This window comes from Ascaphus truei, chromosome 8, assembly GCF_040206685.1.
Source record: "Ascaphus truei isolate aAscTru1 chromosome 8, aAscTru1.hap1, whole genome shotgun sequence".
NCBI lineage: Eukaryota > Metazoa > Chordata > Amphibia > Anura > Ascaphidae > Ascaphus > Ascaphus truei.
In genome coordinates this window covers 43,899,987-43,919,446 of record NC_134490.1, presented here as the reverse complement: position 1 = coordinate 43,919,446, position 19,460 = coordinate 43,899,987, and the positions used below count along the sequence as shown (strand labels likewise).

General features: G+C 44.9%; 1 protein-coding gene across 5 annotated transcripts in view; it reads left to right on the top strand.

Annotated features, from left to right (window-relative positions):
• The window catches only part of STYK1 (serine/threonine/tyrosine kinase 1), a 40,038-nt gene that overhangs the window by 9,138 nt on the left and 11,440 nt on the right, over nucleotides 1-19,460 (top strand). For 2 of the 5 annotated variants that reach the window (XM_075611752.1, XM_075611757.1), the window contains exons 2-5: nucleotides 10,428-10,570; nucleotides 13,167-13,272; nucleotides 16,037-16,165; nucleotides 17,654-17,893. In XM_075611752.1, coding sequence (XP_075467867.1) covers nucleotides 13,203-13,272; nucleotides 16,037-16,165; nucleotides 17,654-17,893 — 439 coding nt within the window. In that variant the 5' untranslated portion in view covers nucleotides 10,428-10,570; nucleotides 13,167-13,202. Of the gene's footprint in view, nucleotides 1-8,647; nucleotides 8,715-8,755; nucleotides 8,872-10,427; nucleotides 10,571-13,166; nucleotides 13,273-16,036; nucleotides 16,166-17,653; nucleotides 17,894-19,460 lie in introns of those variants that run through there. The other 3 variants (XM_075611753.1, XM_075611754.1, XM_075611756.1) reach the window with 3 other exon arrangements.

Here is a 19,460-nt window from a genome sequence, read left to right as displayed (position 1 = left end):
GTAAAGGCCTGGCAAAGCATCACAAAGGAGGAAACCCAGCATTTGGTGATGTCCATGCGTTCCAGATTTCAAGCAATCAATGCCTGCAAAGAATTCTCGACAAAGTATTAAAAATTAAAAATGTATTTATGATTGTGTTAATTTGTCCAATTACATTTGAGCCCCTGAAATAAGGGGACTGTGTATGAAAATGGTTGCAATTCCTAAACGTTTCATACGATATTTTTGTTCAACCCCTTGAATTAAAGCTGAAAGTCTGCACTTCTATTGTATCTCGGTAGTTTCATATCAAATCCATTGTAGTGGCGTACAGAGCCAAAATTATGAAAATTGTGTCAGTGTCCAATTATTTCCGGACCTAACTGTATATGAGACGCATGTCTAAAAGTTCACACAATTGAAATAAACCATAAGCATATGATTCTCAAGATAACAAAATTAATTAAGTAACATTAGAGAAAGATTGAGGGAATACCTGTAGTTATAATACATAGAGGTGATTATAATAGGGGCACAACAGGGATTAATATAATATCAATAAAGTACTCATTCAGGACCCCAGAAGAACATACTGGATAAAATAAGTTATAGACAACCCACAGATCCTAAAGTCTATCATGTCCTGCACACAGACGTTTGTACAGGGGAAAACTAAGCAGCCAATGTGGACCCGACTTACTACAATCTAGGTTCCAACGACTTGGTGCCCCAGCCATTGCCAAACCAATTGCATCCATAGTCAACTCTATCCTGTCTGCAGGCCATATCCCTAAGACCTGGAAAACTGCCAGAGTTGTCCCAATCTTCAAAAGTGGGGACAAAAACACTGTCTCAAACTACAGGCCAATCTCACTTCTCCCAATTCTATCCAAAGTCATGGAAAAATGTGTCCACTCCCAATTAAGCGATTTCTATACCAAGACAAATTTCCCTAGCCAATTCCAATCTGGCTTTCGTCCCAAACACTCCACCGTAACTACCCTGCTAAAAGTTTGCAATGGAATCCAGTGTGGAATGGAACGGGGACAACTCACTGGTGCAGTATTCCTAGATTTTGCAAAGGCTTTTGACACCGTTGATCATGCTATCCTGCTTAACAAACTCCAGAGCTCTGGAATAGGGAAGCATGCTTTAAACTGGTTTCAGTCCTACCTATCAGGAAGATCCAAACATGTGTCCATCTCAGGCTCTAACTCCAACCCCCTGGATATCACCTGTGGTGTCCCGCAAGGCTCTGTTCTGGGGCCCCTACTCTTCTCAGTGTTCATTAATGATCTTCCCACAGCTTGTAAGGAAGCCTCAATACACATGTATGCAGATGACACAATCCTATATGCACACAGCCATAGCCTCTCTGACCATCAACACATACTTCAGTCTGACATTTTGAGACTCGAAAACTGGATTTCCCAAAACAAACTGTTTTTAAACACTGACAAGACTGTAACAATGGTATTTGGGACCAAGACTAAACTTGTAAAGCTTCCAGTGACTGAGCTCGTGATTAGAACCAACGCTAACACCACCCTAACACCTGTCACTAGTTTTAAATACCTGGGCTTATGGTTTGACTCCCACATAACATTCGGGATGCACATTGATACCCTGACAACCAAGACCTATGCCAAACTATGGGTACTTTACAGGAACAAATCCTCCCTAAGTCTCCTGGTCAGAAAGCATATCGCACAGCAGATGCTAATGCCAATTATTGACTATGGAGACATAGTATATGGCTCGGCACCTCAAACCCACCTTAGCAAACTTGACACCCTCTACAATTCAATTTGTCGTTTTTTTCTCCAATGCAACTACAACACACATCACTGCGAAATGCTCAAAGAACTAGATTGGTCAACACTAGAGTCTAGGCGCAAAGTTCACCTTTCCTGTCTTGACTTTAAATTCTTCATGGGCAAGCTACCCAGCTACCTGAACAAGCTCCTCACCCCTACCACTTGCAGCACTTATCACCTGAGATCAGACTCCAAAATACTGTTCATGGTCCAAAGGCTCAACAAAGTATCCGGACGTTCCTCCTTCTCCTACCGTGCACCCCAAAACTGGAACAACCTACCAGAGACTCTCACATCCACCACCAGTTTAAGTTCTTTCAAATCTAAGGCTGTCTCACATGTTAACCTGGTCTGTAACTGTTTCATACGCTCATAATATATATTTTCTTTAACTGTGCACGCAATGTCTTGTATATAATGTATACCCTGTTCATTTATGTAACTGTACTTGTAACCATGTATTATTTGTTTTACTCTGTGCCCAGGACATACTTGAAAACGAGAGGTAACTAACTCTCAATGTATTACTTCCTGGTAAAATATTTTATAAATAAATAATAATATTTAGTATAACACTCACAGTATAGAGATGGAAATCTTCGTCTTTCTTGTTTCTCCATAATGGTGAAAATACATGGAAGATGGAAAGAACAAATCAGTAATGCATCAAGATCACAATGAACATAACAGATCGGGAACAAGTTCCACCAACGGTGCATCCCATCAGTACATATACATACTCGAAACCTGACCATTAGAGGTATATGTACTGATGGTGGTACCATATTCCATACAAATATTCACCAACATTGAAAAAAGATGGGTCTTTCTCTATTTGATACAAACATATTAGAATAAGAATACACCAATAATCTGGCAATGTCCAAGAAGGATGCTGAGACTTTTTATATAGATGATTAAATCCCAGCTATTGCTGAATAGTCTTACGAGTACATGGGGATGTCTGTCTCCAAGATTCTCACTCGACTAAATATAATTCTCTACTCGGAGCCACCTCACATGACCAACCAGTCCTAATAATGACCGATGATCATAGAGAGGGGTTCGGGAGGACATCTATGGGGACAACCCACCAGGACTGACAGACCACTATTTGTCAAAGTGACTGCTGACATGCCTCAATACAGGTAAGTGTCGAACAGTGAGGCCGATCAACTGGTATTTGTAATATGATCTCCACCTGAATGCATCAAAAGATGCAAAAGATCAAAAGTGTAAAGGATATATACAAGAGTGTCCCAACACTCTCCCCAAAGGGGAGAATAAAGCCTTGTCACACAAACAACCTAGTGTGTTCTTTGTCCTAGGAGGCAGCACCTTGTTATACGTAACATGGAGACCATTAATGTCTTTTCTAAAAGATCATCTAGAAATGTAGATTTTACCAACATTTTGAATATTGAGACGACACCAATAATGGGAGAGGATAACCTGTTGGAGACAGAGTTTGCCAAACTGGAAACATTATTAATTAAGGATTCCATACAATGGTGGGACAACACATTTTAAGAATAGTATTTAAAATGTGGAAGAGACCCAAGAGGACTGGGCCTCCACAAAGATCATTCGTGTGATTTGGAAGACGAGGAATTTCTAAATGAATGGTATAAAATCCTAGATAAGAGTTCTCAAGACCTAATGGGTTTGATTATTAGACAACAACAAAAACATTTATCAAATCTTGATGCAGAAATTAATTTGAGCAAAATTGTACAGAGAGACCTTGCTCAAAACCCCTTGGTGGTAAATGCGTGCTGCCTGGGAGAATGGCAATATGGATATAGAGGTGTACCTAAGGAGGGTACAGAAAGATCCCTGATGTAGGCGCACTGCATGGAATTGTGTAATTATTTCTTACAAGTCCCCTTTTTGTTCAGAGGACAACTGTCTACCCATTGGGATTTTATTGTCACCCACGATGTTCCCCCGTGGGGGCTGAGGACCCAAGTCCATTTCCTCCTCCACCGGGTGCATGAATAGAGACCGCTGCATCTTCCAGGGTTTCAGCCAGCTCACATGGTAAATTTGTTTACCCTTCCTGGACCCCGGTTGAGCGATCTCGTAATCCACATCACCCGTGCGGCGGAGTACTTCGAATGGGCCCTGCCAGTTGGCTAGGAGTTTGCTCTCACAACTGGGTAACAACAACATCACCTGATCTCCTGGGTGAAACACTCTCATACGAGTATTTTTATTGTAATGTCTCTCCTGTCTGTCCTGGGCTGATCTAAGATTCTCCCTAGCAAAATGCCGACCACATCTAGGCGCTTCCTAAGGTCCAATACATATTGCAGGGTATTCTTAGAAGGGGACCGCTGTTCCTCCCAGTACTCCTTTAGGAGGTCTAGGATACCCCGGGGTTGGCGGCCATACAGCAGTTCAAATGGAGAGAATCCCGTGGAGGCTTGGGGAACTTCCCGCACTGCAAACAGCAGAAAAGGGAGAAGTTCATCCCAGGCTCTCTTTTCTGAATCTACAAATTTCCTCAGCATCCCTTTTAGAGTTCGGTTAAATCTTTCCACCAATCCGTCAGTCTGTGGATGGTAGACTGATGTCCGAACAGACTTGACCTCTAGTAATTTTAAGACATCCTGCATCAGTTTAGCCATAAAATTTGTTCCTTGGTCTGTCAACATAACCTGGGGAAGTTCAACCTGTGAGAACAGCTCCAACAACTTGTTGGCTACTTGCTTCGCCCTTACTGTTCTCAGGGGGAACGCCTCAGGATATCTTGTTGCATAGTCAACTATTACAAGAATAAACCTGTGTCCTTTCGCAGAAGGTTCTAGAGGTCCTACGAAGTCTACCCCAATCATCTCAAAGGGAACTGACACCAAGGGTAGAGGAACCAAAGGGGCTGTTTTTTGTCCCTTCGGACTAGTTAGCTGGCACTCCGGACATGCCGCACATAACTTAGCAATATCATTATGCATCCCTGGCCAATAAAATCGGGCCAAAATACGGTCCAATGTTTTATCCCTGCCAAGGTGACCACCCCAAGGGACAGTATGGGCTAGAGTGAACACAGATTTAACAAACGCCTTGGGAACCAATATCTGTCTGGTGACCTCTCTTGTTTGTGTCTGCCTATTCACCCTATACAGGATATCATTTGATAATTCAAAATGGGGGAATACTGTCACCCCCTGTGCATTCAATATCTGCTCATCATTTTTACCACCATATCATACTGTCTAGCAAGGACTGGGTCTTCCCTTTGCCTCTGGTGAAAATCAGGGAGGTATAGGTATGGTAAATCTCCAGGGCCCATATCCCCCTCCCTCTGGCCATCCCCAGCCATCACTTGTGACTTCTGGCTATTAGAATGGTCATCTTGAGACCCAGATTTCTGCAACCAGTCCTGTTTGTCAGAGTGTCTTTGCTTCCGAGTCTTTGGAACCCGGTGTCTACTGGGAAAAAGGTCTGCCAAGAAGGGGAACAGTTTGCCAGGGTTCTTCTGAGCCATAGAATAAGGCTCCTCGTGAGAGACTGGAGCCATTAGGTCTGAAAAGAAAAACCAGTCCTGGCCGAGCACAACGGGGGCAGGGAGCCAAGGAGCAACTCCTACTTCGAGGTAGGCCTCCTGACCTTTTACCTGTAGCCGGATTTTGGCTGTCGGATACCGTTTTACGTTGCCGTGTATACATTCTATACTCCATGGAGAGTCAAAAGAACACACATTAGGCGGTAACAGTTCCTGGAAGACAAGAGTTTTCCCAGAGCCCGAATCTACAAGGGCCTGGACAGTTTTTCCCCCAACCTGGGCTGGAAGTAGCCAGGGCTTGTAATTTTCTCCAGTGAAGGCCGAGGCGACGGTCCTGCTGAAGGAACAATCCATCTGTGGACAGTCCATATGCCGGTTGCCTTGTTCTCTGCAGGCGGAACAGGGAGAGGGTTACCTCGCAGGAGGGGGCCGTGGATAGTGCTCCACTGGACCGGATACTGTAGACCAGGCATCTGGTGGGTCCTGTGGGCGACGTCCTCTCATTTGGCAACAAGCCGACATCAGGAAGGGGATGAGGGTCTCGGCGGTGCCTGGCGTTTTGACTTCTTCCTTGTTCGAAGGATTGCTCCTTTCGTGGCACTTGGCGGTTGCGCATGGAGGGGCCGTAGTTTCCCCGTTGTTCCAATCTCCCTCTTTGGGTCTCCGCAAGTGCTGGTGAAGTTGGATCCGTCAGGTCCAGGACACTCGCCTGATCCTTGGCCCCAAGGAAGTTCTCAACGAGTCGGACCGCCAAAGCTTGGGTTTCAGCAGCATGGCGTTTTACCCACGAGCATGCGGAAAGGGGTATTATCTGTAGGAATTGTTCCAAAACCACTTGCTCAAGAATTGCCTCCTTAGTGTGGTCCTCGGTTGTATCCAGTGAGTGCACAAGTCCAATAACCGCTGAGCGAGAACCCGGGGTCTCATCTTAGCGGTGTACTTCAGGTTCCGGAACTGCTGCCGGTAGGTCTCTGGGGTCAGACCTAAGCGATCCAGTATGGCGCCTTTTACTTGTTGGTAGTCCATTGCCTGATCTGCTGGGAGGCCCTGATATGAGGCCTGGGCTTCTCCTGTGAGGAGCGGGACCAAAGCAGTTGTCCAGCGATCTGCAGCTCAGCCCTGAGCTTCAGCAACCCTTTCAAATGTCAGTAGAAAAGCTTCTGGATCCTCGTTCGGAGTCATTTTCCTCAGGAGGACCGGGGGTTTGTTCGCAAGTTCTGGACTGGCAGACCCCTGGAATTGGGTCAGCAGCTTGGCCATCCGCTCATCCGGTGCTGCCTGCTGCTGGGTTAGGAGCTGGGTTTGCTGCTGCAATAGTAGTTGGGCCTGCTCCTGCATTAAGAGTCCCTGCTGTTTGGTCTGCTCCTGCATTAACAGTCCCTGCTGTCTGGTCTGCTCACACAGAAACTCTTTTAAAAATTCTTCCATTTGTCTCATTTTTGTGTGTGTGTGTGGCCCTTCAAATGCAGGGGCCTCTCAAAATCCCGGCACTTCTGACACCATATGTTGCAGGGTACATGCAACCACACATGCGGGTTCTCTTGATAAGGCTTCTTTATTGAGCCTTAAAAACATACAGCACACAAAACAAAATAGCTTCTCTTCAGCAGACAAAAACAAAATAGCTTTTCTTCAGCATAGAAAACAAGGAAGATTCTTTTCAGCATGTAGGACACAGACAGTTCATCACACATGTACTTTGAAAAACAGACCTTATAGCAGTAGTCTCTTCAGTATTTCAGTCCTGTCTCCTGACCAGCTAGGCTGCATGTGTGTACAGCCTGGGGTTTTTAAAACACCTTGATTATGCAGCTGGGACCATTCTAATTGTCAGGAGCTTCCCAGCTGAAAATTAACCTCGTCACTGCTGCACTGCATCTACATATACGTCTGCCAGGCAAAGAGCTGGTGACGTTCATTCACCCTGTCACGGTGTAACAGCTATTTTAAATGGAGGGCAATATGCTTATGGTTTATTTAAATTGTGTGAACTTCTACATATGAGTCTCATATATATTTGTGAGGATTGGACTTCGGTCCCGCCCCCGTAACGCGTCACGTTACAAGTCAGGTGATGCACCTCACACTGAGGTTGCGCACAAGAGTCGTGCTAGCAGGCAGGGGGACACCGCGCGGATTGGGCTTAGGCCCCGCCCTCATGACATGTCCCGTGACGCCCCCCGGATGAAGATCACGCGCAAGCGCCATGCCGCACCTACTAGGATTGGGCTTCAGCCCCTGCAACGCGGTCTATGACGTCATGGTGGCCGTTCCAAGCACTGATAGGACTACAAGCCGGCGCTGCACTAACACAGGCATGCAAGGGGTTAATACCATCAGCTACTCCACACCTGCCATACACCCTGCCTATTAGTGGACAGACTATGTCTAATGACTCATTGCTTACAGCCTTGTGCTGCTCTCTCATTGGCTATCTGATCTTTATATGCTCAGCCTTGCCTCAAGCAAATTGACTGAGCATAAACTTCTGTTTGTGTATCGTGTGCTTGCCTCAAGCATCCTGCCCTGCATTCTTGTCTTGCTTCTTTGTGCCTTGATCCCAGCTTTACTTGGACTACTGCCTTCCCTGACCCCTAGACCACGGCCTGCTTCCTGGCTCCCACCATCTCTCCTCCTTGACACCGGCTACGGATAACGATAATTCTACCTTCTCCAATCCCAGACCACGGCGACTATCACAACCACCCTGACTTCTCCTATCCTGACCCGGCTACACGACCCATACTCTGCACTCCGGGCGCGGTTGTAGGTCGGTGGCCACTCACATCCCCACCTCAGCCTCGCGGTTCCGTCCTGCTTGTGGTGAGCACCCACTACAATATTCAAGCAAATAGTTATTTTCTCCTTTTCCCGCTCTTGATGCTGCTGGGGGATGCTGTCCCAGCTGGAGGGTGTCTAGACATTAGTTTCACCAATCCCCGTGGGGTGCCACTCCGAGCAGCGGGAAGTTTTCAGTGGTTCAATATACTTAGGAGGTATATATAGATTCCTAGATGTGGGTGGGGCTATGACTCCTGCCGAAGCTACAGCCCAGTGAAAAACACGTTGAGTCGTAACCGGTGTATATGAATGAGAGGATGGGGAGAGGTCTGGTCTTCTTTTCTCGGAGGCCGTAACCGGAAATTATGCCGCCAGGCACACAAAAGACCAGCGGACAGCGGAAGCGGTGAGATCGTGACTCACCGTGTATTCGGGAATCCTTGATTATTGTTTTTAACATCTTAAAGAACTTACCTCTTGTAAGCTTTGAATCTGGAGGGCTTTTATTGTAAGAATACTTTTAATATTGTTGATATCGTCTGCACTATTTGTTGTGTTTCTCCAGAGATCACCGTATTTTAAAGCCCACCTGACACACCATTTACCACTTTGCCTGAATTCAGCACACTATTGTGAGTAGAACTATTTGTTGGTTTCTGCACTGTTTCCTGCAATACTGTTCTATGTAGTTTTTTCTGTTTCTTCTCTCCCTCGGTGCTGTCCCCCGCTCCCCTTCTTTTTGGAGGATTACGTTTTGAAGAGACTATCAAGACAGTTTCTACCTGAAGGGTTGAGTGGAGAAGTGCATTTTTTTTATTCATACATTTTTCACTATATTGTTTTAATTATATATTTTTCTAAATTTACTTGGTAACTTTATTTGCATTAATTGGGCTGTCATATACAACCTATTAATATATTATACACTTTTGCACATTCAATATATGTTATTGAATTAATAGTTTGAGTACTAGTCATGTTTTTTTTTGGAGGGGGGAGGTGTTCTTACAGTACTTATGGTGATTGTGTATTAGCTGTGTAGGAGCACCACCCTAGTTTTTATTGGGTTAAGTCATTCAATCTACCTGTGCCTCCAGCAGCAAAATTAGATTGTAAGCTCTATAGGGCAGAGACTCATTGTGCCTTCAAAATTCTATGTACCTTTTGCGTATACTTTCAGCGCTATAAAGGAAGTATTATTAGTATTTAGTATTATTTCCCAGGGCTAACATTTAGTGACATTCACCACCCTCATCCACACAGGGAACTCCCACCACCCTCATCAACACAGGGACCCCCACCATCGTCATCCATACATGCGACACCTACCACCCTTATCCACACAAGGGGACCCCCACCACCCTTATACACACTGGGGACCCCCACCACCTTTATCCACACTGGGGTCCCCCACCACCCTTATCCACACAGGGGACCCCCACCACCCTCTTCCACACTGGGGACCCCCACCACCCTTATCCACACAGGGGACCCCCACCACCCTTACCCACACAGGGGACCCCACCACACTTATCTACACAGGGGACCCCCACCACACTTATCTACACAGGGATCCTCCACCATCCTCTTCCACACAGGGAACCCCACCACCCTCATCCACACAGGGACCCCAACGAGCCTCATCCTCACAGAGACCCCCACCATCATCCTCCAAATAGAGGCCCCAACCACCGTCAGCTCTCAAAGACTGTTTCAGACTGGTTACACATATTGACAATAAAATACACAAATTAGGTCATAAGCTCTTTGGCTCTTGGCTACTCCACTCATGTTTGAATGTCTACCCTCAGCATAGTTACAGAGTGAATTATTTAGAGAATACTGCAAAGCTACAAAATGCCTCAGTTGGCAACCCAATGCTGCTTTAAATGAGCTCACAGCATGTAGATTATATCCTCAGATTTTTTTTACAGCACTGTGTATGTTTGCAGTGCTATATTAAAATAAGAAATACATTAGTAAACTATACTAAGATAAGCGTTAGGGATATTGTTAAAGGATAAAAACCCAATTAGTAACAAGTGGCAGAGTTATGACTTCATGTATTGAACTATGGCTCCCAGTTAGTGGATGATGACTCCAACTTATGGGTTGTTGAGTTTTGGTTATTAGTCAGTGGCTCCCATGACTCTGTCCCAGTCTGTGGTTGTATCATGGTGATTGTGCACTAGGTATCTATGCATAGTGGTTTATTAGTTTGTAAAGTCATTTGTGAGCTATGGAAATTAATCACTCATAATTGGATGTCAACATAAGTGGTAATTTCCTGATTTTTGATCCTGTGATTAACAGTCAGAATTTGACCTGAACATACCTTTTTATAGGAAGAGGATTGTGCCATATTAGCCCATTGCTGAAAATCTTCATTGTCCTAGAAAAAAATGGTGGAAGAGACACTTCTGCTGGTTAACTAATACAACAGGAACAACATTCACCAATTTCAGGAATGCTAAGGTCCCTTCACAAGGTATGTGTTACAGTTTATGTTGAACCTCTGACTTATTCATTGAGACATGCACTCAGATAGACAGTGTCTGTGGGTTCTTTACAGTTGCTTCCCTTACTGGTCAGGTAAATAGCAGTAGTGACCATCATTTCATTCATGGGCAAATACTCTTTGGTTAAAGTAAGGTGTTCTTTCTTATAACCTATGTTTGTCCTAACACTTGCCACTCTGCTGTGTAGCTAATTGAGTGACATCCGACAGGTATTGTCATAGTCATGGTAAATGATCACAGGCACAGGGGAGGTGCTAACCCCACCGATAAAGCCAATGACGCTTAAACCATGACTCACTAGCCAGAACTTTCCAACGTCCCAGCCACTCAGCTGACCCCCCGTCAGCCACGAAATGGTCCCCAGGTACTCAAAGCACAATGTACCCTACCCTCTCGCCCACCCAGCCACCACCAGGCATTACCGTAACTGAGCCCCATCTGACAAGGTTATCCTGTACTTGCCCCCCAGCCAACCATCACCAATGGGGCTATTTAACCCCTTAAGCTAGCCCCAGACTTCCAGACCCGCCAAAACCTTCCAAACCTGATCTGAAAGAACATTAACCGAGTCAAACCGTGCGATAATCACCCTCGCAGATGGCTCTACATCAGCAGTGCGCAAACTGGGGGGCGTGCCCCCTTGGGGGGGAGGCGCAAAATTATTTGGGGGGACGCAGGCGGCGTGCGGCAAAACCTGGGGGCGGGCAGATGCTGTGCACGGGCAGCCAAGAAGCTCAAGCTCCGTGCTGCTGCTTCTCTGTGCTGTGGCTTGCTGCGGGGGTAGGGCTTCTCTCTGCACACAGACAATCCCTCCTCCTCCTGTCTGTTTGCAGTAGCACACGGGGGACCAGAGCATGCTTGTACTCCCCCCCCCCCCAGGTGAAAGTGTGTGACTGTTATGATTGTGTGTTGTGTTGTGTGTCTGTATTGGTTGTGATTGAGTGTGTGGTGTGTGTGTGTGTTGTGATGAGTGTGTGTTGTGATTGAGTGTGTTGGTTGTGATTGTGGGTGTTGTGATTGAGTGTGTGTGTTGTGTCTGTGCTGGTTGTGATTGAGTATGTGTTGTGTGTGTGTGTGTTGTGATGAGTGTGTGTTGTGATTGAGTGTGTTGGTTGTGATTGTGGGTGTTGTGATTGAGTGTGTGTGTTGTGTCTGTGCTGGTTGTGATTGAGTATGTGTTGTGTGTGTGTGTGTTGTGATTGAGTGTGTGGGTGTTGTGATTGAGTGTGTGGTGTGTGTTGGTTGTGATTGAGTGTGTGTTGTGATTGAGTGTGGTGTGTGTGTTGTGTCTGTGTGTGTTATGTTGGTTGTGATATGAGTATGTGTTCTCTGTGTGTTATGATTGAGTATGTGTGCTGTGTCTGTGTTGTGATTGTGTGTGGGTGTTGTGATTGAATGCAGCGGTGCGCAAACCGGGTGGCGCAAGATTATCTAGGGGGGGGCGCCTGTGGGTTTTGGCGAAACCTGGTGTGTGCGTGCCGGCAGACGCTGTGCACGGAAGGGTGAAAAAGCTGTGCGCGGGCGGCCAAGAAGATGTGCGAGAGCAGGCAGCCAAAAATGTGCACGGGCGGGCGAACAGGATAGTGCAGGTGGTGGCCACGTGATGGTGTGTGACGTGACAGGGGCTTCGGAGGTACAGTGGAGGAGCACGCCCCAGCGCTGTGATGTCAAACACCCCTCCTTCCGGTGTCTGCCCTGCAATAGCGCTGTGGTCCTGCTCTCCGCTGGCAACCTGCTTCACTGCGATCCACTGCAAGTGAAAGGGTAGGCTGCCACTATATCAATTATACTATGAATGTACAGAAATAATTAAAAAAAAGTGAAAACACAACATTGAAAATGGAAAAAAATAAAAATAATAATACATAATACTGTAGGTAGGAGTATGGATGACACTGGGGACAGCAAGCCAAAGAGCAGGGAGAATAAAAAGGCAAATGGGAGAAGGACAAAAGGGAGGGGAAGGAAAAAGGGGGCGGAGGGGAGAGAGGTGGATGAATGTCCCCACCCAAAAGGATTGCCTTTGTGCACGTACGCTCTCCCAAGCTTTGCGCTTGGGGAGACAAACAAAATTATCTTTGAAGCGCGCTCAGCAGGAGTCAATGCACACACACACACACACACAGCCACAAAGCCACACACAAAAATAGCCCCGATCCTCGCATGCCCGCTCGTGCTTGCAAAATTATGCAGGACACCCTGTGCTCATGCTTGGAGAGTTGGTGAAGTTACCGCTCTCAGCGGCATTGTGGACGCAGCCTAATTTTGCAAGCGCGAGCTGTTGAAATATGTAAGTATTTAGACATATTTGTATTTACATTGTATACCGTTTAATAAATCTCTCATACCCCACTGCCTGCCTATAACCCCAACCCCCCGGCCAAACCCCTCCTCCACCCGGAATGTTACCGGTGACCAAGATGGGGGGTGGTCTGGCGGAGGAGCAGGAGGGTGCCTAGGCCTTGCAGTAACGCCAACCTCACCTAGGGCTCAATGCTTTCTTTATTGCAGCTTCAAAATAGAAGTCGTTGGCCAGCACCTTTAACCCTTTCACTGCTGTGTTAGTTTGCAGGGTGCAGTTAGTAGCCCAGTTGATCAGCCATGGGGGAAGTCCCCCTTCGCTCCCCCACACGCTCCCTGCTGGAATGTGCCACGACTGACCAATATTGCAGTAAGTACACACTGGACCTGTAACTTACATTGTGCCTGATGTTTCCTGCATTCTGCTACTGTCTTTCCAGCTCCTGCATTGTATTAGCGCCTCCCCCGCTCTGCTACTACCCCTTTATCACCCACATTCTGCCAGTGTAACCTTTATTCTGTTGGTACCTCTTACATTTTGCTGATATGTCGTGGATCTGTGTGCTGGCTTCACACATTGCAGCAAAGTTCTAATTACAGCGCTCTCGCGCTCTCCAGTCACAGTAACATATCATTATGCAGTAATTCTCTCTCTCTCTCTCTCTCTCTCTCTCTCTCTCTCCACAGTAACATCAGTATGCAGTAATACTGTCTCTGCAGTTACAGTAACTTATCAGTGTGTGTTAATACTCTTTCCAGTCACAGTAACACATCAGTGTGCGATAATACGATCTCTGTAGTCACAGTAACACATCAGTGTGCGATAATACGATCTCTGTAGTCACAGTAACACATCAGTGTGCGATAATACGATCTCTGTAGACACAGTAACATATCAATGTGCGATAATAATCTCTCTAGTCACAGTAACATATCTGTATGCGGTAATACTCTCTCTCTCCAGTCACTAACATCAGTATGTGGTAATACACTCTCTCCAGTCACAATATCATATCAATGTGTGGTAATACTCTCTCTCATTACACTAACATATCAGTGTTCGATAACACTCTCTCTCCAGTCACAGTAACATATCAGTATGTGGTAATACTCTCTCCAGTCACAGTAAAATATAAGTACAGGCAGTCCTCGGTTATCCGACACAATGCGTTACTCAAAATGGCGTTGGATAGCGAAACGTTGTAAAGCGAAAAACGTTTTCCCATAGGAACACTGTTTAAATGAAAGGTTCCGTTACTGAAGGCATTTTTAATGCTAAAATACACAAAATATTTTACGCAGACAATAAGATATGCAGCACACACAAATTATATAGTGCATATATTGTATTATATATATATAATATAACATAATATATAATATAAAAATATAATATATTATATAGTATAATATAGTATAATATATATATATTATATACACAAACAACTTTGCTAAGCGTCGTAAAAGCGTTGGATAAGCCGTTTTGGCGTTGTAAAAATGAACATAGGTATGCATTGCATAGCGTTGGATAAGCCATTCGTTGTAAAACGAAGCGTTGTAAAACGAGGACTGCCTGTATGCAGTAATACTCTCTCTCTCCAGTCACAGTAACATATCAGTATTCTGTAAAACTCTCTCTCTCCAGTCACAGTAACATATCAGTATGCTGTAATACTCTCTCTCTCTGACACTCTCCAGTCACAGTAACATATCAGTATTCTGTAAAACTCTCTCTCTCCAGTCACAGTAACATATCAGTATGCTGTAATACTCTCTCTCTGTCTCTCTCCAGTCACAGTAACATATCAGTGTGCAATAATACTTGCTCTCTCCAGTAACATATCAATATACGGTAATACGTTCTCTCACTCCAGTCACAGTAACATATCAGTGTCACGTACGACACCCAGCTAGCACGCGACCTGCATACAGGACAAGGGTTAATACTGACGCTCGCAAGCGCTCCCACTTTTAACCTCTGCAAAGGTCCGTCAAATGGACAATATCTCCTCTACAGGATCAAGGATCAATTCACAACCCGCAAGCTGTCTCACTCTTCACCCCCGCAAAGGTCCCTCAAATGAGTTGTATCTCCCCTCAATCCATCCCAATATACCACCACCACGAACAGCACACAAGTGAGCACGTGACATAGATATGCAACCATTGTTAATACACACGGCTACTCTAGCCAACCCCCCTTTCTCTGCAAGTAACCAGTATTTAAATGTCCCGGTCACATGACGCAGGAGATTTAAACATTGCAGAGGGATACCGGCACCCCATAACGGGGCCTATATCTTAGTAAGCAAGAGGTCCCCGGACCTGAAATCAATGTGGTTCTGCTCCAGTGATCCCCTGCTCCAGCACACTAGTATTTAAATAAAAATAACTTCATTATCTTAGCAGCTAGCCCGAGGTTTCCTTACCCCCACTTACAAACGGTGACAACACAGTTTTGTGGAAGTAAAAATTTTGGACACAGCTATATTACTTTAACTACGTTTGAAAATAAACTGTCAGCCAGCCAATAGTCATTTATCGTCTGGCGGAAGACCTTCTCCAAAACCGCCCATCTGCCACCTACACCTGGTCCCCTTTCTGGCATCTTGGCCTAACCGCATAAGTTAGAGCTCCGCTTCCTAAGACTTGTGCCAGGGGTACAGCCTGCACAATCTCGTCGGGGGACCGGCGTCTGAAACCCGACCGCATAAGTTGGAGTTTCACGTTGCCCTTAAGCTGACTGGCAAGATATCAGTGTGTGGTATTACTCTCTCTCTCTTCAGTCACAATAACATAACAGTATACGGTAATACTCTCTCTCCAGTCACCGTTACATATCAGTATGCAGTAATACTTTATCTCTCTCCAGTCACAGTAACATATTGGTATGTGGTAATACTCTCTCCACTCACAGTAACATCTTAGTATGTGGTAATACTCTCTCTCCAGTCACAGTAACATATCAGTATGCGGTAATACTCTCTCCACTCACAGTAACATCTTAGTATGTGGTAATACTCTCTCTCCAGTCACAGTAACATATCAGTATGCAGTAATACTCTCTCTCTCTCTCTCGTTCCTCAGTGGAGTCCGTACGAGTTGATAATGTTACATGCTTTCTGTGTCTCTAGTTGTCCAAACATATCAGTATGAGGTGATAGTGGTCCCTGTATTTCTGATCGGGATCTCGGTGCTTCTGCTGGCTATCATCTTATGTCTTCGATATCGAAAACGGAAATCCTCGGAGGACCCGACACAAGGTAACCTCTCTTCTCAGAGCGACATTGACTTCTTTGACTCATTTTCTGACTGTTTTAAAACATGTGGAACTGGCGATTTAGGACCTGAAACTAAAGGGGCCGTCCCATGTAGCAGATTGAAAAAAAACAACAATATTTGTTAAAAACTGCAGCTCAACCCCGTTATAACGCTATGCTTGGGGTCCAAAGAATCACATTGTGATATAAGCGTATCACGTTAGAAATATTGTACAATTGTATGCATTGTACAATAAAGTTTTTAAGACATCAATAATCGTGTTGTACTGTATTCATAAATACGAAAATTGGGAGCCACGCTTGCATCACGTTATAAGCGGATTCGCGTTGTAACCGATCGCGTTATAATGGGGTTGAGCTGTACTCGGTGTAAACGACTTCGTTAGAAAGATATCATTACACTTTAAATACCAATTTTATTTATTTGTAGCCCTTGAAAAATAAATGTTTTCGTCTTCAGGTCTGCTGAATACATGCAAGAAATTAGATAAAGATTGTAAAAAAAAAAACTTATATTATTTTAAAATTCTATACTTGTTTTTTTAAAACCCCGACTGGGCTATTTAGTCCAAGCTGCTTTTTAAAAAAATAAATACATTTGTATCAATACAATCCGCACAATAAGTAATTAGCTGAATTGCTGATTAATCCGTTCTCCTGTAATCAATCGGCAAAGATTCGGCTCAGGGGTTCACTAAATGGCTGTCAGTGAAGCAGAGGAGGACCAAAGATGCAAAGTTCTGTGAGGAAGATCATGCGACCAGGCAGTCACTAGATACAATTGGTGCTGGGCTCAAAAAAGGGTGTGCCAGAGCCTGCCTCAGAAGAATAAGGGGATGTGACTTTGTAAATGGTTGCTATAGAAACAAAAAATGATTGTTATATTATAATACATTAAAAATGTCATACGTTAAAAAAATTTAAAAAATGCTACAAGTATTTTCTCATAGTACAAAACTGATTTACTAAAAAAAAAACACGTGTAGGATATTGCTCAGTCTGCAGCTTTAATTTTGGACACCTGGGCCAATAGGAAGCCGTGACATCATCCATTTCGTCTTCCTATTGACTTACATTGCCAGTACTTTTAAACCTGCCGAGCTGCCACCAGCGCCCCCTACTGAGGTGTCTCTGGGAGCAGTGTGTCCCGGAGCTGACATTAACATAGGTCTACTCCGGGGGCCCCCTGCTTCCCACCAAGGGGGAAAAGGTTTTTGTCTGCTCCTTTAATTTAACTAATTTGTCAGAATTGGCTAACAAGAAATTGCCTACATTGACAGGCAATCAGACAGTGTCATTTGGAACAGCACTGCTTACAGTACTAAATATGGGACATTATGTACTAAAACGCTAATATAAATTTAAAAAGAGAGATACTAATATATATTGTGGGAAAATTGACATATACTGTAGGGGCCTATTCTATAAGCCTCAGTCTGATTATGGGTCTGGTGCTGGCTCTATTTGCAGATCAACAGGTTCAGAAAAGCAGCAAAAGTGTCAGCTCAGGGATCACTCCTGAGGAGCTGTCTCTGGAGGGAGTGCTGAGGGCACGAGATGCCTCCCTGCAGGTTTTGGAGACCCCCCGGGACAGGATCAGGGAACCCCTCCAGCTGGTGGGAGAAGGAAGGTTTGGCCCTGTCTACAGGACAGTGCTGAGGGAGTCAGATGGAGGGCGAGAAAGAGACATCATCATCAAACAGCTGAGAGGTAAGAGACACCACACACACAGCAAGTCAATATATTCATATTTATACGTAGAGATGGGCATATTTATACGTAGAGATGGGCATATTTATACGTAGAGATGGCCATATTTATACGTAGAGATGGGCATATTTATACGTAGAGATGGGCGAACCAGTCCAAGTCCATTTCCCGGAATTTCACAGATTTTTCAGACCAAAATCCATTGGCGGATTGGGCACTAAAAAATCTGTGCGGATTAATCCAAATCCGCCATTGGATACAATCCTGACGGGTTTTAAGAATCTGATTTGCGGATTCCACAATCCGTGGGCGGTTTGTTAAAAATCCACACAGATTAATTTGTGATGAGAGCGATAGATCCCCTCCTGCGCTTGAATCCATGCCCGGATTTAACAATGCAGCCACGGACTTCAGATTTCTCTCTAAAATAAAATAAAAAATCCAAAACTGTAGATTTGCCTTTTTGAGGCTGATTGGCGGAAATCTGCAGACCAAAGGAACCGGCTGATCCGAGGCGGATCAAAATCTGCAAAAAACCTCCCCACCTGTATTTATGCCTCAGTGACTGATAGCTACTGCACCGACACACTTTATTCGAGCAAATACCCAGTATGTACCTGGCAGATACCTGGAATGCGCCGCTCCTCACCTCTGACAAGCCCCGTTGCGTTTGCCTTCCCAGCCTGGGTTCATGCCTGGCTGATGGGCGGCTGATCTGTTAAATGATAATGATTAGGATTTAATAGGCTGCAATGCTTCGCGTGTCTACCAGATGGCATAAATTCATGAATTGTAATGCAGTATATATATATATACTGTGCAGTATTACAGCCAGCGGGAATAAAATGCTTCAATCCCTGCCTGGAAAATACCTCAATGCACTCGGGCAGAAAACAGTCACAAACCTCAATACACCCGGGTATACCCGAATTCGTGGGACTAGCCGAGCTCAAATAAAGTGTGTCGCCAGTGTACACATAGTGTATATGTATGAGACGGTCTATCCTGGAACCAGTTTGTGTGTTTTCTCTGCTCTGAAGCTGCCAACACTCCTCAGTCTAGTTTGTTACAAATGTAGCAATCCGATTGCTCCCAGCCTCTTGCCTTGGCAACCCCACTCTGCTCAAAACTCAGTTGGTTTGGCTTTCCTCCACTGCTATCCTTTGATAGTTGATATAGTCCTTTGCTTGTTCCTGCCTGGACAGGAAAGCATGCTTCCTTTTGGAACCAATGTAATTTGGTAGTGAACTGTGAGCTAGTCCACCAATCCGGTGCTCAAGAAACTTATTGTATGAAGTGCTGTGGTGCTATGGTTCCTTCTGGTGTGCATTTAGTTGTAGTGCCTGTCCGATTTGTGTGTAATAAAGTCACTCTAACACACCTATGACCACGAAGGGCGAGGGGAAATGAATAACAAATAGAAAAAGGAGCAATATGTGCCCTTAAAGATAGTAAAGAATGCCTGACAACTGGCTTAGCAATTAAGCACAAAGAACGTTGTCTTAAACACTCACGATTTTAGAACAGTTACGATTTGGGATAGGCACCCACTGCTTCAGGGCGGCGA